Source organism: Diceros bicornis, chromosome 10 (assembly GCF_020826845.1).
Source record: "Diceros bicornis minor isolate mBicDic1 chromosome 10, mDicBic1.mat.cur, whole genome shotgun sequence".
NCBI classification, from domain to species: Eukaryota; Metazoa; Chordata; class Mammalia; order Perissodactyla; family Rhinocerotidae; genus Diceros; species Diceros bicornis.
Window position 1 is genome coordinate 22912816 of NC_080749.1, and position 27815 is coordinate 22940630.

General features: G+C 37.4%; 1 protein-coding gene across 1 annotated transcript in view; it reads left to right on the top strand.

Moving 5' to 3' along the window:
* THSD7B (thrombospondin type 1 domain containing 7B) overlaps positions 1-27815 on the top strand; it is an 808101-nt gene that overhangs the window by 749145 nt on the left and 31141 nt on the right. The window contains exons 18-20 of the mRNA XM_058548890.1: positions 15536-15677; positions 17387-17502; positions 19626-19743. Of these exons, the coding sequence (XP_058404873.1) occupies positions 15536-15677; positions 17387-17502; positions 19626-19743 (376 nt within the window). The remainder of the gene's footprint in view (positions 1-15535; positions 15678-17386; positions 17503-19625; positions 19744-27815) is intronic.

A 27815-nucleotide genomic window follows, 5' to 3' on the forward strand; every position in this document is an offset into this window, starting at 1 on the left:
ACCTGAGTGCCTCACAATTGCAATATGGACAACACCACTTTGTGTTGTAGAATGCTTTTTGTTCTTCAAAGTGCTCTCAAGCTTATTTCATTGTCTTCACTTCATTGTGAGTTGTAAAGGGTAAATCTATGAGTGAAGAAACAGAGACATGGAGAAATGACTTTTATTCTAGAGGCAAATGACTTTAATTTTTTAAGGAAATAGACTTCTGCCAATGCCCCCTTCACAATATGCTAAAATAAATTCTCAAAATCTCTAATTTTGTTTATAGGATATTTTTGACATAGGAACATCCAGATCATTGAACAGTGTACTTGGAAGATTTTAGTCATCCATATAATTTAGAGTGGGGATTGATGACGAATTATTCTGCTTGCTATTGAATTAATACTGATAAAACATTGTTCATAAAGTATGTATGTAAAGACAGTACTTGATGCAGTTCTTGAGGTCCAAGAAGATAGCAAAAAGGGCATATCAAGTCTGGTTTCTGTTCTGTTTATTATGCTGTGTGACTTTGAGAGGTTGCTGACACTCTTTGAAGCTCAATTTACTGATCTACAAAAGTGAGTATAATAATTATTTTTTGGAATTTCAAATATGATTTTTATTGGGATTACAAATACATCAAAAATTAGTAATATTGAAAATTTTAAAACATCAGAGTCACAGCCCAAATTCACTTATGATAAATATTTCTAATTGCTCATAGCTTTCTAAAGTAAATACAAAGTATTCTTCAAGAAGTATGAAAAGAATTTCTATTTCAGCTTTTTAAAATAGTGAAATATAAAATTTAACTTTTTGAAATGACTCTGTTCTTCTCTTTGATCTATGAGAGATCTGTCTTTATTATCAGTGATATTTCATTATTATGATGGCTTTTATTAAAACTTTAGTATCAAAGTACTGTGTATTAACAGTTTTGAACTCAGGTTTGTGATCTATGTGCCGTTTTACTTGTGATTTCTATTCCATCCCAAATGTATGTTTCATGTCCAAGAAGTAAAGGCCAGGTTTTCACTTCGAATTTTAAACATGTGTTTATAGTACATGAAGGTTATCCTACACGTCTTCCTTTGCATCATTTCAATCCCCAAAGTTGGTTTTATAGAAAAAGAATGTGAAAATGTATTTACCCCTGTAGCGCACTACAGCATTGATTGCCAGGGAACTTCTCCATAAAGTGGCATATCTGATGAGTCATAATGGACAGAGACAACTCTTGCTGAATTTTAGACACACTTAAGCTTTTTAAAATTTATGTATTTGTCACAAAGTCTTCACCTCCTTTCTATTTTGGTTACAGTATACATATTACCTTGAAAAATATCTATGAAAAATTTTAAGTGAACTACAATTTCTTAAAGATGTAATGTGCTTGGCTATATTAGATGTATCATATCCCACTAGTATTCCTTAGCTCTCCATATTTATGTAGGGTTTTTTTTTTTAAGTTTTAAAATACTATGTTTATTTTATGGTAGCAATAGAAAAATAATAATAATTCTGAAATTGCAGATATAAATCCTATAGGTGTTTTTACCCTCAAATTAGTTTATAATTACACATGTTATAGAAACTATCTTCCCATCCTCCAGCATTTTTTCCCCATTCCAGAAGACCCCCAGATAAAATGGACCTTCTCAATTTGGTTGTGTGTCTTACTTTCTAGATGCTAATTTCCATGTTGAAAGGCAAATGTGAGGTACATAGCAATGCTGAGTAAACAATTGTAGGAAATAAGTCTGAGATTTAGAAACAGCTCAAATGCATTGTATTCATTTTCCTCCCTGTCTCCCTTCTTAGCACTGGCACTTTGGGCAAGGTGTTTAAGCTCAATAAGTGAGGAAAATTGGAATAATAGTGCACAACTCACAAGTTAGAGTGAGGACTAGTACATCTAAATGATTTAGCACAATGTCTAGCACATAGTACAAAAATAAATTGTAAATATTATGTATTCAACCAATATTAAGTGCCTTCTGTGGTGAATGCTATGGTAGACATTGGGGCTATAATGATGAAGATTCCTTGTCCTCAAGGAGTATACAGTCTAACGAAGAATGCAGAAAATTCCTAATCAACTTCAACAGAGTAGCAGGTGTTAAAAGACAATAAGTTGGGCTGGCCTGGTGGCGCAAGCGGTTAAGTGCACGTGCTCCACTGCGGCGGCCTGGGGTTCGCAGGTTCGGATCCCAGGCATGCACCGACGCACCACTTGGCAAGCCATGCTGTGGCGGCATCCCATATAAAGTGGAGGAAGATGGGCATGGATGTTAGCCCAGGGCCAGTCTTCCTCAGCAAAAAGAGGAGGATTGGCAGATGTTAGCTCAGAGCCGATCTTCCTCACACACACAAAAAAACAATAAGCAAAGGATGTCATGACGGGGTATATTGGCACATTTTCTAACCCCTGGGAGGGTCAGTGAAGTTTCCAGGGAGAGAATATTCATATGAAACCCTCAGAGAGGAATAAGGGTTAGTTAGGCGAAAGAGAGTAGGGAAATGTTGGGGTAGAAGAGGAAAAAAGAAGAAAGAAAAGGTTCAGTGTGAGAGGCTAGAGCAGTGGTGTGACTAGAAAGAATGAACCCAGATCAAAGTCCCCCGGGGGCACCCTCTGTGTTGTCATCCCTGTGTATAGAACTTCATAACACTTTTCTTCCTCTAGCACATCAAGTGGCTTTGACCAACCAAAGCTAAGATTCTTCTGAGAGGAAAGGGGCCCAATAATCTTTAGTGGGAGAGGAAGGACAAAAGTGGAGAGGAGATCCCAGACACATTCTAGATGCATTGTTAAACCCCTTTTCTTTGGTTTACGGTGGAGAATGGGAATGGAGGGGGACACTAACATTAAAAAAATCACAGATCGACTCTCTTTAGTTTTCTGAGGTCTGAAGATGGGCCCAGCACTCCAGCACAGCTGGCAGAGACCCAAACTTTCATCCTGAGATTCTCATTCCAGATGACATTCTGGGGCCCATCACAGGCCAGGAGCCCCAGTTCACTTTATTGCTTATTTTGGCTTCACATTTGGTCCTTGAATGGTTGGGGCTTAGAGTGAAGAAAGAGAAGTGTCACATGGAAATAAAAGAAGAAGGAGGAGGTGGAGGAGGAGGGGAAGGGGAAATGAAAAGAGAGAGAGACAGTGATTGAGATTAAGAGTTTGTGTGTTCTCAATCCAAATAGCAGTTGCCACCCACAGATCCTCTGGGTGGCATATAGACAGTTATGAATATGTGCTTCTTTTATGTCATTCATTAGTGTCTCTTAAATATCAGTGTGCTAGTGCCATTTATAGTTCTCTGTTATTGAAAAAAATTTATTTCAAAATAACTTCAAACGTACAGAAAATTCACAGCATCAGTTTTTAAGTTTGCCACATGTGCTTTATCTTTCTCTCTCTCCCCCACAAACACAAAGACACATACACCTAAGCATCTCTCTCTCTCCACACAGACACACACACATACATACATACATATATATATATGAAAAAATAATGCTATATGAATGTGTGTGTATATACATACTATTATTTTTTCTGAATCATTAGAGCATATGTTGAAGGTATCATGCCCTTTAATCCCTTATATTGATAATTCAGTATGCGTTTTCTAAGTACAAGGATATTTTCTAACATAATCACAGCAGGGTTAACAAATTCAGGAAATATAATGTTGATATAATGCTTAAAGCCAATTTATAGGCCATATTCCCATGTTCTCAATGGTCCCAATAATGCCATTTATAGCATTATATTCCTTTGATTACAGGATCCAGACCATATTGCATTTAGTGATCATATCTCTTTAGTCGCTTCAGTATTTCGTTCTCTTTCATGACTTCAACATTTTTGAGGAACACAGTCCACTATTTTGGCCTGTTTTTGGGCCCTTCTTCCTTCTTCCTTCCCAAGCCCCAACAGTAGTATACACAGGTGCCTGCCTCAGATTCTCTGATTGGATATGCCATACATCATTCATTTGTTCCAAGGCATCTGATTGGATTGTAAATTTGTAACTTCACAACTCCTTTGTGTCATAAAATACCAGCCAGAAGGACTATGTGGGCATGTCCCTGACTGTTATATAATCTTCACTCAAACATCTTAGCTAAGCAAAAATCTCCTGATATTTATGTGTCATCCTAACTTCTTAGCAATAGGCCAGCAAAGTTTTATCAGGAACATTATATCATGTTGATGATATCATAGCTTCTGCCCCTGCTCTTGTCAGTCCCATTACACTGAGGCATGTGTCTGGCACACTCCTTCCAATTAGCTCCCTAAATCTGATGAGCCAGGCCCTAGCTGGAGCTTCTTTCATGAACTGTGGGCTCGCAGAGGCAGGCAGCACGCCTTATTCATTGTCCTATCCCTAGCTTGACTCTCCTGTTCTTCAGTCTGTAATTTATCTTGCTTTTGTGTTAGTTTATAAGCCATAGTTCCTTGTGTCTGTTCTCTCTCTCTTTCTCCATCTCTATTTACCATTGTCCATACTAAATGCTTTCCAGGTTAAAATAAATAGCAGTTACAATGACCACAATCACAATACAGCTCTGTGATGCACTGTTTTACCCACTGTCCCCACCTCAACATATTTCACAAGTACTACTACTTTACAAGTAGAACAGTTTAAGATGCTAAGAAGCAAATTAGCCCTCCCAGAGTCAAATCCAGGCTTGAGCATCTACTACAAAGTTGTTATATTCTTTGAGCCTCGACTTCATCATCTGTAAAAACAGGGATATTAAAACTTATTAGGAAGTTGAAGGGCTTCATGAGATAATCCACATGGAATGTTCACCACAGTACTAGGCATATGTTCATGCTCTAAAATGTTGCCTGTTGCTATTATTTTGGAGATAGGACAGCACCCAGAATATGGTTTCAGGCTCCAACATTGTTATCTCTCAAAAGACAAGCAGAAGCTATAAGAGGCTATTCTGCTATACATAGGTTTGTATGACTTGTCTGACCCCTCACATCTGGGGTAAAGTACAAGAAGAGACAGAGCCCATCACTGTAGGACCCAGGAATCCAATCTCTGGCCTTCTGATTGACCAGTAACTTTAGTTTATTGAATTTTGGTTTCTGATCCAGTTTGCCATGATGTCATAGTAAATATTCCTTTGTTATATGCTATCTTTTACCTGTTCAAAATGCATTAATAATGAGTTCACTGTACTTATAAAATCCAAAACTCCCAAGAACTCAAAATGCTTATATTCAGTAATCTCATTAAACTCATTAAATATCCCAAAGTCCTGGGGAGACTAAGTGATAAATGTTCTCTCTATTTGAGCCAGAGTGTCCTTGCAAGGCTTGGGCTGTCACTCACTAACATACTGTCTGTTGAAATCTGTTATCAAATATCTCTAGTGGACCTGGGCCTATTCCAGGTACTGGGAACATCAACAATCAACAAGATCACATCGCAGCCCTCATGGAAGTTACATGCTAGGAAAGGGGAGAGATATATGGTTGTAAGATGTGAGAAAAATAAAGGAGTCAAAGATGACTCCAAGTTTTTGACCTGAGCCTTTTGATGGCTAGAGTTGCCATTAACAGAGTTAGGAAAGATGGGAAATTAGGAGATTGTCATTGGACATATAAAGTTCAAACAGTGGTTTGAGGACAGTGGTTTTCAAACTAGAGAGTGCATCAGAATCACCCAGAAGACTCATTAAAACACAGATTGCTGAACCCGACTCTGGAGTTGTGTGTATGTGTGTTTGTTTTTTCCCAGAGTTATTGATGCAGTAGGTCTGGAATGGGGCCCAGTAATTTACATTTTTAACAAGTTCCCAGGTGATGTTGATGCTGCTGGTCCTGGGACCATACTTGGAGAACCACTACTCTAGTATTAGGTGTATTTACAGAAGAAGTTGGCTAAGGTAAAGAGAATGCCTACATTAGATGAGAGGAGCCAAAACATACGTACAAGAATGCTCTCTGTGCCTTACTGCTGGAGTACCCACTTCAGTTCTGTTCCCTTCCAATTTATGGTGAAGATACTAGCCCAAGCCTAAATGGTGAACAACAGTTTTTAAGTTTTGACTTCACTTCCTATTCTATCACAAAGGACCCTGTGGGGAAGGGAATATTTTTAATATAATTGCTCTTCCAATACACAAAGAGTTGACACAGGCAGCCCCTTTTGCTCTCCCCTCTGGTCAGGTCCAAGTTATCTAGACCTAACCAGAGGGGGGGGCACCAACCTACCCCTATATCTGTTTCCTATGGGAAGGGGTATGCTTTAGAAATTAACTTTTATTACAGAATCATATTTTTGCTTTTGATCCCATATAATTGAAAAGAATTGTCAGTTTTCTAGGTACAAACTTAATTTAACAATTGTTCTATCCTGTAATTAATCCTAATATTTAAAGAGGAAAATAGTTTTTACTGTAGAGACAAATACTCTAGAAAGAAAAATAGAATGAACATACATCCTCCTTTTAAAAAAAGTTATAGTTCATACTCGCAAAATAAAAAGCAAACAAACCTATTTAATGAAAACAGTTTTGCAATATTGATCATGACAGTCTATTTAATGAAAGAATTCTTTTGATAAGCATATTTTATTAGATTGGTTGCTTTTAAACATTTTTGACCATGACACACTGTAAGAAATGCATTTTATATCCCAAATGAGCATACACATCATTATTTACTTATGGATATTTTATATATGTAAGTTTCATGAAATAATTCTCCCCCTGAGTATACGACAGACATTTTCCATGCTATGCTCTATCAGCTTTAAAAGTGCTGATTTTAACCCACTAAATTGAAAACCAAGATAGCATAATAGTTAAGAACATGGACTCTAGTCCATGGGGTTAGATGGGGTTAGAATCTTGGCTCTTCCCTTTTCTAGCTGTGTGATCCTGATGAAATTACTTAACCTCTCTGTGCCATTAGTAGAATGGGGAAAATAATATATCTACTTCATACGGCTGTTATGAGGATGAAATGAGTTCATTTGAAGAAATTAGAGTGGTGACTGGCACATGGTAAGCACTACAGAAGTATTAGTTATTAGTATTGTGTTCACAACCCACTAATACATCATAGCTTGAAGTTTGAAAAAACACTTCTTTGGATGACTAAGACCGAACTCACTCACCTGCCACCTTACTTTCCAATACAAATTAAAGTTAACTTCCTCAGAGGCGCAGTCAATAGGTGCTTTTGTTTTATAGGGAAGATGAAATGACTGTATTTCCTTTTAAGCCCCTAACATGTTCTTTTAAAATGTAATTGTAAGTCTTTTGGGGAGACAAGGTATGATGTCTTGAAAATCCAGAGTATAAAAAGAAAATTCTCCCTGAGATGATGTTTTATTCATTGGTACAGTGCCTTGCATCTAATGTATTCTCAAAATCTGTTTGTTTAAAGTGAATGGAAACCTTAATAGACGAGTTTTCAAGGAGAGCAACTCATTCATATAGATTATAAATTAATAACTATAACCAACAAAGAATTTCACACTCATTTATGTCTTTAAATCTTTGTTTCCCAAAATGTATATTGAATGCTAAATTAATAAATAAATGTTTGAGACTACTGTGGAGTCACAATGCACGGTGTAGTAGTTATAGATAATTGGCAAAAACAGATAACCCCAAATTGTAATGGCTCAAATGGAATATAATTTTATCTCCCACTGAACTGTCCTAAGTGAGTTTTCTTGGTGAGGAAAGGATACTCTCTGCTCCATGCTGTCATTCTGGGACCCAGGCTAGTGCAGGGTCTGCCATCTTCAAGCTTGGCTTACAAAGTCATTCGGGTTACCACCATTCCAGCTCACTGGAAAGGATGAAGAGCATGGAGGAGGGCATGTGGGAGGTTTTAGGGTCAGGATTGGTGTGTCACACATAGCCTTCTGCTTACCTTTCTTTTGTCAGACTCAGTAACATGGTCACACCTAACTGCGAGAAAGGCTGGGATATGTGGTCCAGTCCTGTGCCCAGGAAGAAATTTGATGACTTAATAGCAGACTCTGCCAAACATAGTAAAGATCTATTGTAAAAATCCTTGTTTAGCACTATTTAGTTCAGTGTTTCCTAAATGCATATGACTATGAAACCATTTTCTCTCTTGGCACCTATTAACACACTATAGAAAACAACACACTTTGGAAAAGATTGCTTTCAGGAGACCATCAAATCCTATAGTGAAATGAAACCTAAATCTTCCAAGGATGATGATAGAAATTTTTTTACACTTTTTAAAATATTGATTTTAATACAAATACAGAAAACCACGTAAGCAAATGTACAGTTAATCATTATTGGGCAAACACCCTTGAAATAGCCACCCAGGTTAGGAGGTAGAAACTTGCCAGTTACCCACAAAGAGCTTCGTAGGTTCCTCCCAATTATAACCTCCTCACTTCCCTCAGAAGTAAACTTTGTACTGACTTCTGTGATAATCTTTTCCTTACTTTTCCTTATAGATCTATAATCTGAGGGGGCCACACATTATAGTTTAATTATGCCTGTTTTTATATATGTCTTTAAATCTCTTTATTATAGCTTCTCCTCCCATTTCTTTCTTTCTTTTTCTTCCTAGCAACTTATTGAAAAGGGAAAGAGGTCATCTTTCCCGTAGAATTTCCCAGTCTGTCTAGTGAATTGCATCCCCATGGTGAGGTTTAACATGTTCTGCTGTCCTTGAATTTACTGTAAATTAGGAGTTGGATATAGAGGCTTAATCAGATTCAGATTTGATTCCTTTGTCAAGACTCTTTCACAGAATGTGTGTTCTTTTTCAGGAGACACATAATGTATCGTTATCTTTTTATGAGCTTAGCTATCTTTGATGGTCAAGGTCTAGACCCTTTATCATTTAGGAAATGCAAAATGGCAACATCCCAATTCTATCATCCTTACTCATTTACTTATGGAAGTACTACTGTAAGGAGAAATTTTGCCTCAACTGCTGTTTAATTACCTACTGATCCATTCTATATAGAAAAGGCAGGAAAAATGCTTATTTACCCTTAATTAATTAATTTTTGTGTGTGTGTGTGAGGAAGACTGGCTCTGAGCTAACATCTCTGCCAATCTTCCTCTATTTTGTATGTGGGACACCACCACAGCATGGCTTGATGAGTGGTGTGTAGGTCCACACCTGGGATCCGAACACATGAACACCAGGCCACTGATGCAGAGTGCACCAAACTTAACCACTACGCTACTGGGCCAGTCCCATTTGCCCTTAATTTGCCAGTTTTCAAAATAAAGAGTTGTTTTCCTAGCATCTTTCACTACGTGTGACTATATTTATATCATTATGAAATCATCATATGAGTTCTTGCATGTTGTTACAGTTTATGTGTGGTCTTTTAATTGACAGTCAGCTTTGTTGGATGTAAAATCCTTGGATCATGTTTTTTCTTTTCTTCTTTGTGTATCTTTATTATAGTTCTGCATTTTTTTCCAGCATGAATTTTTCCTGTTAAAAAGTCTACTGACAATATGATTTTATTTCCTTTATAAACCATCTGGTATTCTTGCCTAGATGCTCAAAGAATATTTTTTGTTTTTCTTTAAATCTTAGTAATTTTACTAGGATAAGTCACAGTATTGGTGATTCTTTTTTTTTTTAACTTTTTGTTTATTGCAGTAACATTGGATTATAACATTGTATAAATTTCAAGTGTACATCATTATGCTTCTATTTCTGCATAGATTACATCATGTTCACCACCCAAATACTAATTACAACCCATCACCACACACATGTCCCAAATTATCCCTTTCGCCCTCCTCCCTCCCCACTTCCCCTCTGGTAACCACCAATCCAATCTCTGTCTCTATGTGTTTGTTTGTTGTTGTTATTATTTACTACGTAATGAGTGAGATCATACGGTATTTGACTTTCTCCCCCTGACTTATTTCACTTTGCATAATACCCTCAATGTCCATTCATGTTGTCATAAACGGCTGGATTTCATCGTTTCTTATGGCTGAGTAGTATTCCATTATGTGTATATACCACGTCTTCTTTATCCATTCATCCCTTGATGGGCACTGAGGTTGCTTCCAAGTCTTAGCTATTGTGAATAACGCTGCAGTGAACGAAGGGGTGCATGTATCTTTACGCATTGGTGTTTTCAAGTTCTTTGGATAAATACCCAGCAGTGGAATAGCTGGATCGTATGGTAGTTCTATTCTTAATTTTTTGAGGAATCTCCATACTCTTTTCCATAGTGGCTGCACCAGTTTTCACTCCCACCAGCAGTGTATGAGAGTTCACAGTATTGGTGATTCTGATGTACCCTTTCAATAAGTAGTTTGAAATCTTTCTTTTTTTTGAAAATTTTCTTGAACCTTTTTTTGTTACGTTCTGTTCTCTTGCTTCGGTTTTCTTCACCATAAAATCTTATTATATGCATGTGGCATCTGTTTTGCCTCACTTTTCTATTTGCCAGGTTTTCTCAAATTCTTTCAATCTCTTTTTAAATATTTCTTTAACTTCAATTTTTTCTTTTTCTATATTTTGTTTTCCTTAAGGCATTATTTGTTGTATTTTTATTCTTGTATTTCTCCCAGTTTCATGTTCATTTCTGAAAATAATTTTTCTTTTATTTCTAAGTATTTACTGAGTTCTATCACTTAAGTTCTGAATTTTTCTAATTCTTATGTCGTTCTTTCATATCTTGTGTAATTTGCTAAATGACTGTTAGCTCATTTTGAAATAGTTTTCATGCATGTCTTTCTGCTGCACTTTTTTTTATTTATCTATGGGGATGTTATTCAGATCTTTATTCTCTTTTTCTGCATAATACCCTTTTGTGGTATTTGAATTTGATTCCTTATTTTGCTTATTTTTCTGTGAAATGAAGTTTTGTGAACTTTTAGAAGGAGGTGTGGGTTCAGGATTATTTTTTCTTAATTTCATTTTCATGGGCCAGTGTTCTCTTTTTTTTTTTTTTTTTTTGTTTTTGTTTTTTTTTGTGAGGAGATCAGCCCTGAGCTAACATCCGCCAATCCTCCTCTTTTTTTTTGCTGAGGAAGACGGCCCTGGGCTAACATCGGTGCCTATCTTCCTCCACTTTATATGGGACGCCGCCACAGCATGGCTCACCAAGCAGTACTTCGGTGCGCGCCCGGGATCCGAACCAGCGAACCCCGGGCCGCCGCAGCGGAGCGCGCGCACTTAACCGCTTGCGCCACCGGGCCGGCCCCTCTTTTTTTTTTTGAGTGTTCAAAAATATAGTAGCTCACCTTGTGAGGTTTACTGGAGCACTTTTCTTTACCCCTTTGTTTCCTGACCCTCCCTTTTTCTTCACTGCTGTTTTTCCTATTGTGCTCAGTTTGGAAACTCTTCCCACCGGTTACTCTTGCATGCAGGGAATTGTCCTGGAAGGGAGCTTTGGCTTGTTAATGATGCAAGTTCATTGGACCCAGACTGCATCAACCCCCAAACCTCTCCAGGACCCCTTTATTCACCTGCTTTTGGGGTACACAAAATCATCCTCCTCTCAGGTTTCATTTTCCATTTTGATATTTTTGGATATGTCAGAAGCCCCATTTCTACCTTCTGCTTCCTCCTATTGGATGCCAATATCACACAGGTCCTGTAACTTCGGTCATTGATCCCCAACTAGTCTTAGTTTGAGACTTGTGGAGATAACTTGTCACTTAAATTTACTGAGCATATTTGTCTACGTGCTTTTGACTTTGCAAAGAACTTTTTTTTTTCACTCCTGTAACTATCTCCTCAGAATCTGTGAGAATTTTTTTGAACATGAGAGGCATAAGTAACAATTTTCAGGCCCATTTTTTTCTCCCCTAGAGATTTTCTCATCCCTTATCAATCTTTGAGAATTAGGGTTTAATTTCATTGAAAATTTCTTTACGAAGCGTTGCAGTGGTATTTTGTGAATCTCTTTTTACTCCATTTTTCCAAATAAGGAAAACTCAAGTTCATAGCATATGTATCCATTTTGCCTCATGAAAGATATAGAGAAAAACAGCAGAGCTACTGACAACAGGGCTAATCAGCTAAATGAGGGAGAAACCATTTCAAAATTATCAGATAAACCTTGTAACAGAAGAAAGACATTGGGTTTCTATGTCTGATGGGAGCTGACAAGGCCAGGACTTGGAGTCATGCTCATCTCCAGACAAGAAATTTGCAGAGCAACTTAAATTCACAAGTACCTGGATTTATGCCAGATTTTATTAAACCATGATTGTTAATAGTTCAGTGTTGGTGAGAAAAATATCAAATTATATGTTCTTATTTGGATTTATTTAAAATATCTAACATATTTTATATGGGTAAATTAAAACTCATTTATTGATATTTTTATTAATTTAATGATGGAGTCCATTGTTCTGGGAAATGCCATCTAGATTTTATAGGAAATTTATGACAATTAGAAAAAAGATAAAATTCTCTTTTTATCTGATATACAAGGGGTCCCCATAGGGACCCCTTACATTTGTGCATTGTGATCAGAGGCCAGGGTTAACCATTTGTCTGCTAATGGCAGCTTACAAAAATCCAGTATTATTGCTCAGGAAGCACGAAATTATCCTACACAATAAATGTTTATTATTTACATACTGTGTGCCAGACACAGAACAAGCCTTTCAATGTCAAAGAAAATTAAGACATGGACTCTCTCTTCAAATATCCTATGGGAAGAATGCACACACATCAATACATGTACAAGTGCAGTGAAAATGTTTACTAGATGAGGTGATTCCATTTATATGGCTGCAAAGGTGTCAGTGGAGGCTCATGGAAGTGATATCTGATGTGATTTTGAGGAATAAATACAAATATTCAGGTCAGGCCTAAGGGTAAAGGCCTTGTTGCTAGAGAGAACAAAAGGTGTGAAGGCACAATGGTATAAGGGAAGATTGAACTTTAAGGGAAGTGCTGGTTTTCAAAGGTAATAAGTTAGAAAATCTAATCTCATAAAAAGGCTTATGTACCAGAAACTAAATGGTTCTTATTGGTCATCTCCTTCCCTAGCAAATAAAGTTTAGCTGTATAACCTTGATCTTTATAATGAAACTGGTCCAAAGTTGACTTTGGGTTAGTTATCCACACATCACTTTCTCACTTCTTTATTTAGGAAATTGACAATATGTCTTTATATAAGTACTCTAGAGGAGAGGAGATCCAGGTTTATATTTGAGGAGTCTTGATCTAATAAAGAAGTCATCCAGATGTAAAACGCCTTTGCCATGCTTTTTTTTTTTTTTTTTGACTCCCCCCTCATCTCCCCTGTGACCAATTCATTATTTTATGAACTTTCTATAAATAGCTAAGAGAGAAACAAATGAGGAGGAATACTAACCCATCTATCACTTGTTAGCAGTTCCAGGACAATTTTTAAAAGGTAGAACATGAAAATATTGCCTAAGATTAGGTTGCATTGTGTTTGTGGATCTCAGTCATGCTTCCTCTTTGCATGTTTCTATAGATAAAGAGTTAGGAGAGTTGGCTGTGATGTTGGTTTTCAATATATTAATTTCTAGAAAGTAATTATCTAAGTCTATATAGTTATGAATGATGGGTTAGGCTCAAGAGGATATTTTAAAAACCACATCCAGAAGAATTTGAGACTTACAGACTGTGAGCTCTGAGAGAATAAATTCTTAAATCTCATCAAACAACACCCCTAACCCCGTCCCCTTTTCTCACCCAGGTCTAGATGACGAACTAAGATACAGGGTATATAAGTGACTCGTTCAAGGTTGCATAGTAATTTGATTTGTGTGCGTGCCTGTGTGCATGTGTGTGTTATTTTCTCTTTTGCTTTATTTAATGGCTTAGACTAAGCAGGTACAAAAGTTCTTACACATATTCACCTGGTTCAGACATTAATTGATTTTTTTATAAGGTAGAAAAGCAGTAGAACACTAATCAGGAAATCTACCAAGATACCTTCATTTTCTTTCACTGGCAAATCATTTAAGTTACTCTTCCCCCTCATGAGAACAAACAATCAAATCAATTGGTGAACTAATAATAAATTATTGGGAAACATTTAGCATGGGATTTATTTGCAGATAATTAAGAATAATTACCTAGTTTCAGTGGCCGTTCTTGATCATCTAGAGACAATTTGATACAATTAAAGTGTAAAATTACTTTACAAGTATTGACAGATTATCCAACTATAAAGTACGTGGATAGTAAATGTCTTTCAGTAGCTCCAAACACTTAAAATTAATAGAAAATATTGTGGCATTTTCCTGCATATTTCAGTACAATCATTTTGATTAACAGCCAAGATTCAGTTTACAAGTTGTGTTCTTGCTACAATATCTAAAAAAGTAAAAGGAATAAAAATAAAACATCCCAAATATGTAAGTGATGATTTGGTGACCTTAATTCAGAGACTTTCATTTCTCCTGTGGTTTAAGCATCTATGTTCCTCTTTAGATTTCTGAGTCTGGAATTGTGTTGCTGTGACCATATTTAATGGTATTTATTGAAAAACCACTATGTAAAATATATACCAAGATTTCCAGGGAATGACACGGGAAGTAGAAATCATGATATATCATGCACTCAAATTTATAAAGAAAGCAAAGAGCCAGGGTAATAAAGAAAGAATGACAATATTATAAGGGTAATATAGCATATAAGTATATGTGTATGTGCAGATGTTTAGAAGCAAATTCTGTAGAGTAATTTCTGAGCATGGGTGGAAGGTTGCTCAGGAAGGAAGAGAAGAATTTATCATTATTATAAGAAAGACTGTCAATGATGAAATCCTGATTAGTGTTCTATAGAAGGGGAAGGATAGGATTTAGGACAGTTGAAATGAGATTATTCCAGTAGGGAGAATTTGAAGTCCACTGTTGGTAGAGAAGTTGGATGAGATGTGGCAGGCAGGTTTACCTGGCTCAAGGGCATGATTTGAGTTGAGGCTATAAGAGGACATGTGTACCCATAGGTAAAGTAATATTTGTGAATCTTTGAAGTTCACATTTATACATTTATTTTGCTTGAAAAGGCAGCAGCTCATCCCCTGTGGATCAGAGGGCCTCCAAAATAAGAGGAAAGTTCTGGCATATTGGCAATATTGATTTCATAACTCTCTATATACCTGTTTGTTCTGGGGTTTAAAAATGATTTTCTTATTAAAATGTCCTGTGTGGTTATTTCTATTGGGCTAGCCTATCTGAGGTCACAGGGACAGTGTCTTCCTTTTTCCACTCATTTAAACATTCAAAAGGCATTGATCTCTTGCTACATGGCAGACTATTTGGGAGTTCAGGTGTTTGTTTTTATTAAAATAGTCTCCATCTGCCTAATTATACATGGGAGATAGAAATGTAGGCTTCACCATAACACAGGAAAAGAAAGAGTTATCAGGTGAAAAAAACCCGAAAACTATTTACAGTGAATCACAGAATGGTTTTACTTTCTAAATGTTCTGTTTAACGCTCTCAATCCTCTCTTCTCTCTGCATGTATACAGATAATCAGTTATAATTTATCAAGTAATTCTGAGTCCTTTCTAACCCTGCCTGCTCTTTGATTTCTATAGTCATGTGATCCCCACACAATGCAGAGAAGAAGCCGCCATCTGCTGAGGCCCTCGCTGAGCTCAAGGATGTGTGCTGAAGACTCACAGGTGCGGCCTTGCCTCCTCAATGAAAATTGCTTCCAGTTCGAGTACAATCTAACAGGTACAGTTGAAATCTACAACCATGCCATTTCCCCTGAACATTGACTGATGGGAGGATGTTTGCTTGTGTTTTGATTCTCCAGATTAAGGACTGAAAGTAGAGTATGTGAGTGTATTGCGAGGAAGACTGAAGACTTGACATTCGCAGTGTCACTTTACAGAAAGAAATGCCCACACTTGGCATGTAGATTCAGTAAGGCCACCTGGAATCTGAATTCAGAGATGCTTAGAAAGACTTGGCAAAGTTTCAGAATAAAGTTAAATTAAGCCATGATAAATTGAAACAACAAAAATAAGTAGCCAAGGATAATTTACCATTCAGGATAGAATGTAATCATGCTGTCATAGAATTGAGCTCTTTCATGGCCTTCATCATTTCAAGAAATTCAGGCTTGTGATGTACTTGCTCTATGGGTCTTAATAAGGATGAATGGTAGGTGGTTTTGGTAGGTGGGCGGGCATGTTTTCGAGGCACGGGGAATCACATCAGCCTCCTTATTCAGCCACTACTCAGGTTTCTCCAGGCACCAGAGCACTCAGTGTCTAATACCAAAGACTATTTAGTTACATTGATCTGCTACCTGCCATCCCCTGCAGTGGCAGATATACAAAATGCCACAAAATGTGGAACCATGTTAAGTCTCAGCATTGAATTCAATACTGACAACCAAACCACCACATGCCTGCAGAGGCAAAGCAATAGCCTTTTCTGAAACAAATTCCTCCCTGAGGTCACAGAGGCACTGCTGAGAGTTCTCATGTAGAAGACCTCACAGTGAATTCTGTGGGGCTGTCTGATTGTCTTCATAGGTGAAAGATGACCTGGTGTATTTGCCCTTTTTCTTAGTTAAAGATACTTCAGATCCTTGTTTTTTATAGTAATTTTTCAGAAATACAATGAAATTTGCTTTACTGGAAGAACATGTCTTTAAAATACTGATTTTACTGTACATGGGTTTGCTATTTGTATTAAACTCTTAGATCATCTGCCAAATACGGAAAATCTCCTTAAAGAGGTTCTCATTGTATATGATCAAGGATCTTCCTTTCTACCCACACCAACAATAAGAGTTTGTTAAGAAGCAGATTAATTATGGGATAATTTATTCTAACTCCCAGCTGTCTAGTTTGTAATCCAGCTAGCCAAATCTATAAAACCTTCTCTCATGAGAGAATAATTTTATTAAAATTAGAGTTTCTGTAGCAATCCGTATGATTCTGTATATCTTGCCCTCTTTCTTCTCTGGGGTACCTCTCTTGGCTCCACTGTACCAAATGTACCAAATGGTTTAGATGATTGGATTTATTCCTTGAAAACATTTTCAAGTTTACATCAAATACTAGCATCATTTCAGCGTTATTTTATGTCTTAATTATCCCTAGGAAATAGATGATTTTAAACTAGTTTTCTTTCGCCATCCTGGTTAGTGTCTTTCCTTTCCTACCCAGCCAACTGTGAGATGGTTTCTAAAAAACTATTTGGCTTTTTACCTCAAGAAAGCAAACTTAGGAAGGTAACTCAGTTTTATTTGTTTGATTGTTTGTTTTGTAATAAAAGAATTGCATGATGCTTTTCGAAGCCACCTGGAAATGGTTTTAGGATTAGGTGCTCACTATCCTTCTCTGCCAATGCAGATAAGCAGAGGTTTGTTGTATTTTGCTCACATGGCCATAACTTTGAAACTCAGTGTGATGATCCTATGCCTGTAGAGTGGAGCACGTGCCAGTTGAGTGAAAATGCAACCTGTGGGCAAGGTATCAGGACCCGCCTTCTGAGCTGTGTGCGCAGTGACGGCAAGTCAGTTGGCATGGACCAATGCGAGCAGGTAATTTGTTTACATCTGTATCTCACGCCCAAGGCTTTGTGTTTCTTAATATTGGTCTGCAACCTCCACAATGCTTGACATAAATGACAGGCTCTGATTTCTTCTCATCGCAGCTCAAGTTCAGTTAGAGTAAGAGGTACTAGTATAGTACAGTTATATCTCACTAGTTTGAACTTAGTCAAAATGACCAGGAAAGGTCATTTTGCCCTGGGGAAATGGGTTCATTTAAAAAAATTTATTTTTATTATTTTGAACAACTTATTTAGATGTACTTGCTTGCCAAAAATTATTGATATCGGGACTGTAACATTTAGATGTGACTTTGTATTGGGCAGCTGATTCATTAGCACATATGGTAAACACTGTCCCTGGAATATAAGATGAACACTGACATTTGCTATTAGAATTCTCTGCTAACTTGCTTAGCAAATGATTTGCTAGATAATTAGCACAGTTGTATTTTTCTTCTCAAGTTAAGTTAAAATGCCTCTCTACCAAGTTTCGAATTAGTGGATTCTGAATTTTTGTAATTTTATTGCCTCTTTTTTTCCTGTGACAAACTATGTGGAGTTTGGACAAAAGCTGTTCCAAAGATCTTGGCATTTCCTTCCCAATGTGTAAGTGAAAAGCACTATGAGGGCAGTTTAATAGAAATGAAGATGACCATATGCTGTCACACTATGAGAATCACCAAAACAACCTTTGGAATAAGTTGAAAATATGGGGCCAGTCAACTGAGGTTTCCACAGAAACTTTTTTAACAAACTGGCAAAATAACAGTTGTACCATCTCTCCTAACATAGGTGGAGTCTACAAGTGGAAATTAAAACCAAAACAAAACCTTCCTCACCTATCCTCACTTACCTCTGTTAAGTACTGTCACAACATGCTCTCTAAACCAACAGTATAGCCATAGGCCAACCCTAAGACCAGACCATCTGAAATTAGATGTCACATTTGGTGAAATTCTGAAACTGACCAATTACAGGACAGAGTTCTGTCTACCAAGAGTCAGTGATTTATTTTGACATTTCATTTCATTTCATCTGCCTCTCAAGAAGCTGTCTGCTTCAAGAAAAATAAATTGCCAATCAATAACAACTCCAAATCAGTGAAAATCTTACATTTAGTGTATATAGTAAATCTTTTCTTTTGATACAAAGAAAGATATAAACTATTTGTTAATAGAAAAATCAGTTTCTTTGCTTTCCAAATATCATATGTCCAACAAATATTTAAAGAATATTCAAGAAGTACTAAATTATTAACCTAACTAGAATATCTGTATATCGTGAATGGATCATAAATCCTGTATGATAATTTCTGTTTTGCCCCCTTGGCAAGTAATCATGCTATAATCATTAATTTTAGCTTGGTGTGGACATTACCAACATTTAACATGTGTTGAATGTCAGAGTTTTACTAAATAAGCACACAAAAAGTGTGTGATTCCTATAGCAGAATTTTTAATCATTCTTTCTGTGTTTCTTAGATGATTTATTGTTTCACCAAGACCTCTTCTACCTTGGGCAATAGAAAATTTGTACATTTTGCCTAGATGCTAGTTTCAGAGAGGACAAGAAGAAAATAAACTGTATCACCAACTTTGCCCATAATTAAGACCATGATTATGTTTTTAGCCTAATTAATCTTTTTAATGAACTTTAAATGCATTGTTGGTTTTGTTTTTATTCTTATTTATTTTTTAGCCTACATAGCTGTTAGTTTTGAGCTCTGTGTGTGCTATTGGACAATCCAAAAGTGTAAGGTGCCTGAATTTAGCACTGAGTTCTTCCTGCCTCCTTGCTGGCTGAGCAACAGGACAGATCCCTGTGTCATGTAACTGCCTGCTTTCCCAGTATTCTAATTGTAGGTCTATTCAAGAGTAGAGGATTTTATAAAAAGAAATTTGGGCTGACAAATTTCTATTTTGTGAAGTAAGGACAACCATTTTCTATGATTGCCTCCAATTTATATAAGAAAGAATATTTTTTCCCCACAAAAATGTAGAGATTATTATCGTAGAATAAAGGGCAGTCTTTCCCATAAAAGGATAGTGATTTGATTTGATTTGATAGTGATGTGATTTCTCCAGTAACATCATATTTTATTTCCATCTGCAGCGTAACTTGGAGAAGCCCCAGAGAATGAGCATTCACTGCCTGGTGGAATGTGTGGTCAACTGTCAGCTCTCCGGGTGGACAGCTTGGACAGAGTGTTCACAGACGTGTGGCCATGGAGGTATTTGGGTTCCCTATATTTGTTCCCACTAAACAGTTTAGTTTTTAAATATCTTTCAGTATGCCGTAGCTTGACAAATGGGCATAAGGCATATTGGCCAACTGAAGGCGACATGAGGCTGACCAGAGGGGAAGAGAGAGAAAACCTGCCCTCATGTCAGTCCTTTATGGGTAGACAGAGGTTTCAGAACTGACTTGATAACAGTGGTAGTTACCAGAGGGGCTGCTGGCCCTATAGGACAGTGTTTATTCAAAAGGTCATAAGCTCAACCAGTTCAAAAAATGTTGACCTCAGTGGTTTTTGGAAGAAGCATGTATTATATAAGTAAAACTGGCTCCTGTGTCAGAGAAACCCCAGTGGCTTAACATCATAGACTAGAGACTAATTTTTCACTCACATAAAGGGAGGGGTAGTTTCTGCCTCAAAAAGTCAATCAAGGACACAGGTTGATGGAGGCTCTACTGCTTTAATGTAACCAATTTTCTCTGGAGGGTGATATCCAGCTGGCTCTGTGAAGTTTTTGATGGGCCAGGTTGGAAGTAGCATACGTTTCTTCCGTCTATATTCTGTTAGACAAAATTTAGTCCCATGTCCCCAGCTCAATACAAGATGATAGGGCAGACAATGTAGTTTCTGGATGGCCAGTCACTTCTCAGCAACTCTACAGAGAAAAGGGAGTATGAACTTTTGATGAACAGATAGCAATCACCAACCACAAGTTCCCATAATCTCAGTGGGTAAGTAATGCGCAATGACAAAGAATGCAAAAGGCAATCAGGAAAGCTAGGAAAATGGAAACATAGATGGCATCCAGCCACTGGGCTAAAGTAGGGACCAAGAGCATGGAAGAGAGAGCCATAAGAACATAACAGGAAAGCACAGAGCTGTGGTTTAGGATACGACTCTGGTCCTGAAAGAGAGTTACAACTTATCACAAGGTAAATGTCAAAAATTTGGAGTAGGGACCTAAGAGAAATCCTGTTATATTGTTAGGCACTAAGCAGGGCAGGAGAAGGGAAGAAGAATTGTAAGTTGGAGGGATCATGGAATCAGGGTGGGAGAAGGGGATACCAAGACCTAGGTCTGATTGCTGAACAAGATATTTGAAACCAGTTTTCTAGAAGTCCTATGACTGGAACACTGGCACTAGCATATGGGCTCATTTCTAAGCTACTCACAAATGAGTGTGCTGGGGTTGTGGGCAGAGTTGAAAACAGTACCCAGGATATGTATTAGGAAAATGTGGCTAAGGAAATTGAAAACTACGTCTGCAAAGAGCATCACTCAAAATGAAAATGGGAATCACAATGTCTAATAATAAGAATATGCCATTTCCTGCACAATTGAGAGCCTCCAAAGAACCTCAGGAAACCAAATGGTAAAAGTCTTAGAATCAAGATTTCAGTGATTGACCTGTAGTTCTTCATATATTCTGATTGGCAGCAATGGTATACTTTCCAGTTGGGCATCCACTTTCAAGTTTGGTAAATCTAGGTCGAAATTGCAGCTGTTTAGGCAAATTATGTAATCTTTCTGAATCTCAGCTTCTGCATCTATAAAATGTAATTCATGCACATATTAGAGGTGTTGTTTTTGGCTTGAGAATTAAATGATATGAAGTATATGAAGGCACCTAGCATAGTAATTGACACATCATGGATGTTTACTATATGTTAATTTCCATCTCCATCTTCCTACCCACCAGTAGTGGGGTGGGTTATTGGAGACTCCCTAGGATCTTTTAAAGATTATTCCATAGATTCAGTCACTCTCATCCTCCCACCATCATATCTCATCCTTTACCCCACCCAAAATCCATACACTACAGTCATAGCCTAAGTGATATTTTAAAAATATAAATCTGAACAAGTCTTTTCCTATTAACTTGAGTCATTCATCAATTCATTTATCCCTTAAATAAATACCCATGTGCCATTTATAGTTCAATGTATTGGGGATGTAGTGGTGGGGAAAAAAAGACAATTTTTCTATTCTCATGTAGCCTACAATCTATTTGAGGGACATTAGACAGCAAACAAATAGGTAATATTACATGTTGACGTGTTCATTAAAGACTCATATAAATGAGAGGTGTTATTCTCATTAGTGATGTCTTTCATCAAAACAACTGGTTGTTCTCTCTCCAGTGGTTGCCCACCTGGTTATCCCACAGCCATAAGCACCGCAGTCGTGTCCTCATGGGCCTCTGCTGGGATGTGTGACTCTCACAGTGGTGAAGGGTAGCATGGAAAAGCAGAGAAACGATGAAGTCCTATATTGTGAGCATGGTCCACAAGGACCTGCAAGGTCTCACCTGTGTCCACCTCTCTATCCTCATCACCATCCACTGTCCCTTGGCTCTCTCTTTCAGTCACATCCTTGAATGTATGCTTCTTTCTGCTTTGGCACCTTTCTTCACCTTGATCATTTCACGATCACCCCCACTACTACCTCTCACTACTTTTATCATGTATAAATTGAATCAGTTTTAATGTCTGCCTGTCTATGGGGCCAGAGACCCTGTTTGGGTTCTTCTTGGGGCAATCCCTCCAGTTCCCATGAAGCACAGTACCTGGCACATTGGAACGATTTCAGTTAACATTTATCATTGCCCAGGTGGTTCTGAACCATAGGGGAAAGCTTGAAGGGAAAGAGCTTGCAGACTGGATCCTGAGCCCAAAGGCAGCCAGCCTCTGCAAGTGGCTGTTTTCCTCTCCCTCTAACTAAATACATTAAGTCTTAGGTACATTACCCAAGAATGTGTTCAATGCAAGGAGACAGATATCTTTATTATTACTTTTGCTTGAAAGTCGTAACTCTGCCACTGTATCAAGTCAGTGAAACATGACAGACTGACGTATTATGCTAACACACTGCCTTTAAAAATAAGACACTGGGCCAGCCCTGGTGGCCTAGTGATTAAGTTTGGCATGCTCCGCTTTGGCAGCCCAGGTTCGGTTCATGGGTGCAGACCTACACCACTCATCTGACAGTGGCCATGTTGTGGCAGTGGCTCACATACAAAAAGAGGAAGATTGGCAACAGATGTTAGCTCAGGGAGAATCTTTCTCAGCAAAAAAAGAAAAAAAAGACACCAAATTGTAAGTTTAATATTAAAATATCATTTTAATTTTTCAAGTAGTTCTGTTAGTGATGTAGACTTATTAGACCATTTTTTCTACTAGAAAAACAAAAAACCTTTCCAAATCTGAATTCCACTATTGGAGCATTCTAGGCAATTAGAGTTTGAATTGAAATCTACCTTTTCTAATCCTTAGAATAATAAACAAAGACAACCAATCAAAGATTTCCTATGGAAAGTCATTGTGTGAACTAAGGCATAGGGAGGCTAGGGAAGGAATGTTAACTACTTGGAGAAATCAAGTTGCATAAAGCATTAGGAAATCATCTAACTAGAATCCACTGACACATAAATATGGCACCAGTTATAAATCACCTCTAGCTAGTTTCTGAGGGCCTAGGAGGATACCTTCTTGAGAATCTCTTCTTGACCTTTAGATGTCTTGATCTCTTAAAATGTCAGATGTAATAATGTCTTTTAAAACATATTCCTTAATCCTGATATCTGACAAACCCTCCAGGGATCTAAATGTGTATGTATTCTGTCATTTCTTTATTCGTTCAACAAAGATTTATAAAGTTTACACCTATTATCCTGGCACCTAATGGTGTCCTCTTTCATTGTCAAAAGTGGCAGTGTGGAAAATAAATTATATGGTGACCCTGCTATTTTGAGTTATATTCTTGAAGGCAGGGCTGTAGAAGGAGTTGATTCTTATATTTGGCAAGTACTCATTGGAAGCTGTCTGAGAACGAGGCATTCTCCCAGGAGCTAAGGAGACACTGTGTATGGAACAGACAAGATCCCAGGCAAACAAAGTCCCCTGACTTCGTAAAACTAATGTACTAGTGGAAAATGGGACACTGATGACAAGACAGAGAAAAAATAAACAAGTAAATAAACACAAAAGTAATGGATGCTGGTGAGTGCTGTGATGAAGCAAAAACAGGTCATGGGATGGAGAATAACAAGCATCTTGCAGGGGAGTGAGAGATGGGAGAAGAAAGGCCACTGAGGAGGTGATATTTTATGTCAAAATTGAATGACAAGGTGCTATAGTTCTTGTAACGAGTGTTTTATTTACTTGGCTGCTCAGAGTTCAGTCTCACAAGCATTTTTTGACTACCTGTTACATTCAAGGCTCTATCTTAGGACCTACATGCCAAAATATAAAAAAGAGTATTTTTCTAACTATATTTGTTCCCAATCTCAATCTTAAAAAATAAATTGAACAGTACAAAGAAGAGGACACATGGCCCTTGAATTTTTAAACATCTACCCTCAGGACGCCGCTGAGACATCCTTTGTGGTTTTATTATATTACACCCCACCAGCCCCCAAACTTCCCCATTCCAGCCTTCCAACAGCAGTCTTAGAGCACCATCTTCTCTGATTGCCACTCCCCTCGCAGATAGATAGTAATATTTCCAAAATGAGAGAATTCTGTATTTAAATCACGCCTTTATCCTCACGCAGCACAACCTAAAAACAACAAGCAATAATGAAAAGCAGAAATGTATGGCACAGGTGAACTTGGTTCTTAAAAGAGCCCAAACTCTGGAGCTGACAATGTTGGAAACTATTATTGAGAAGCATCTGTGACTTGTCTCTTCTAAGACAGTGTGCCAGCAGCTGTCTTTTGTACGAGCTGCTTTCTTTTTTCCAACTGGTCGTGGCAATGGGGCAGAGACCCAAGAGCAGATAGGGTTTATTTAGTCGCATTAAAGGGAGCAAGCAAGTTGCATGGGAGTCTGACTTCAGCACCTGCGGCTCTTGGCTGACTTCTGTATCAAAAGCAAAGGTTCACACAATTGTCTCTGTTTATGAGTTCACTGGGTTGTTGGGCAAAACCTGGTGTGCTGGGTGTTCCAGATGCTTCCCCACGGGCCACACTTCACCATCAAACCCACAGAACTACAGTGATCTGAGGGGAAATTTTGAAATGAGCTCTTCCTTTATTTTCCAAGCATCTGGATTACCTCTTTAATGTACACCTGATGCTTGGCATATACTTTTTAATTGTGTTAAAGATGTCAAGGTCAGAACAGTTTGAATCCAATTTATTTCACCTAAGAGACAGATGGATTCTAAGCTTCCACTAAGGGATCTTTTTAGATAGATTTCAAAGATCAAAGCCTGTAATAGAAGAGCTTAATATTTGGATTAGTCATGTTCTTTGTTGAATTTTCATCAGTTCAGTGGAATGTAGAACTCCCTATATTTAGCATATCATGAATTATTCGTAATTATTATTTAACCAATAACATTCTAAGAATATTATTAATCCTAGACTATAATTTTTTCCTATTTCATATTTTTTCATGCAGTATATATGAGTTTATAATATTTTTCTATACTAAGTAATCTATACAAGCTTGCCTCTTGTGTCTCCCAGATGGTATGTAATATTTCTGTCAACTCTAGCTCATAATGAAAAACTAATTTTGTATTAATTCCAAAGCACTGCAACTTTGTGATTTCCAGCTTTTTTTTCTTTTTTTTTGAGATTTCAAAGGCAAGTGAGTAACCTTCATTTTTAGTTTCTGGATAAAATGTGATCAGTGTGGTATCCTTGATCGGGATAGTTCAATAGTTATAACAATTAAAACTTATTTACTATATCAAATAATTAGTTCCTGTGACAAGGGAACAGGAATTGTAGAAGGGGGGGAAAATACTAGACAAAAAACCAGAGGATCTGAGTTTTAGAGCAGCTTTTCCAATAGCAAGTTGGAAGACTTTGAGCTAGTCTTTGCAGAACTTGCACTATTTTTTATCTGTAAAATGATGAAATATTAGAGTAATTACTTTCAATATCTGTTGGTCAAAGGCACAATTATTGATACCAGGAGTATTTTAGTAATTCTATACAACAGTACTATGCAGTATAGACATAATTTTACAGGTGAGATGGAGACATTCAGTAAGCTGCTCGAGGTCATACAGCTTGTCAGTATGAAGGAAAAATTTGAACCCAGGTTCAGGCATCTCCAAAGCCCCATTTGCTGCACTATGCCCCTTTCATCTGACACTCTGTATGTATAAATGTTCCTGTTACATACATGGCCCTGGGTTGGGTGCTATATCACTTTATAAAAATTTTCATAATTTATAGGTATATTTAAGAATAAGCAGAGGAAATGGATCTCAGATTGGAACACTAAGCACAGTGAGGGCTTTAAGAAGTCCTTCTGAATTTTAAGCCTCCTAAGAGTATAATTGTTTCATAAGCAATAATTTTGCATTGTATCTAGTCCATCCAATTGAGATACAGCTTCAGGGAGCCCATCTTACAGATGTGTGTGATTCTGATGGACAGAGTAGCTCCACGATTGCCAATATGGCTCTCTCTGACCTTCTCATTTGGCATCCCCTGTGAATCTCCCCATGGGGATATTTCTGCTATGGAGGAGTATTTACAGTAGTCCATCAAGTTTTGTTAGCTTTTAATGGGACTGAAATGTGATTGTTGAGACTAGAACTGGAGGTAAGAAGTAAGAACACAGGAACATGCTCTACCACAGAGAAGTCTGGAGCTCTTTATTTCCAAGCGAAGCCAAAGGTGCCTAATATTCTGCCCTAAAAAGACCTATCCCACTCCCATGATGCCATAGTCTATCCTCACCTCTAAGACGGTGGTCTTGTTACTTCCTTGCTTAGCTGACCTCACTCCCAGATAGATGGTCATGGCTGAGACTGGTCTATTTTACTCTGAAAAGCTTATGGAATCTTCATCTTGCCTAAGTTGAGTGTTCTCTAGGATGAAAAGTATCTGGATACCTGAAGCAATTTACAGATAAGCCAAGGAATCCCTCTAGAGAGGAAACCCATGGACTGTAGCTCTGAGTGAAGAACCATTACTACATCTTTCATCTCTAACAAGGCCAAACATATGCTGCAGGTCTGTCTTTATGGTGCAGATCAGGACTATAATTTTTCTTCATTACGTTAGAAAATAACCTTGATTCCAAATCCATGTCCACCAGGGTATGTAATTAAAACAATTTTTACACTTAAACTTGGATCAAAAGTCCAGATGATATTTGTTGAGAAGTAAAAATCACAGTTTCAACCACTTTTTGGTAGATGTCCAGCATAAAGAGTCACATGAAAGTAACTGAGCGTTTTATAGGCAATCTGACTTTCCACTGCTTTCAGAAATTTACTCTAAGTACCCGAAAGTAAATAGTTATCATAGAGAAAGGTGTTAGTTCCATAACTTTAATTACTTTTTACTAAAGAAAAATACTAAGTTTGTGAATCCAGGTAACACATTGCAGATGGTAGACCTGAGTGCACTTCTCAAACTTGTTCAAGTGGCCTAACAACTACAGCATAGCATCTAATAGCAATGACCATGACTATGATGATGAGATGTGTTGGAAAGCAAAAGCTTTTGAAGTAAGACAAACCTTCCTTCCAGTCCTAGCTGTGGGATTTGGCAAAAATTATTTAACTTCTCTGAGCTTCAGTTTATCACATATTAATAACTATGTCTGAAGCAGAGTCCGAGACTGGGATTCTTGAAGTGATTTATTTCAAGGAGATGGGGAGAGCAGGTGCTCTCAGGTGAAAGTGAGTGGAGAAAGTAGGATACGGAGGAAAAGAACTAAGCAAGAATATGCTATATTGCTTATATATCATAGCACATTATAATCAATTAATTTATTCCCTCACTCCAAAATGAGGAATACTTTTATAATGACAAAGGTATTGTATAATAAATTGCCTTAATCACAGACATGTGATTAAAATTGTTTAATAGATTGACATGACCAGCTATTAATGAGGTTTTTATTAGTGTCTCTTTGCTTCTTTTTCATTTATTTTGTCATCTGCTGGTATTTGCTACTGACTAATAGTAGGTAGCAGATACCAAAAGCTAAAGAATAAATCTGTAGGTGGAAATACTTAAAAGTGGAAACATTTTATTCAATAGCTTAATTTTAGGGTGCACATCAAGAAGGACCACCATCAACTTGAGGTTGGT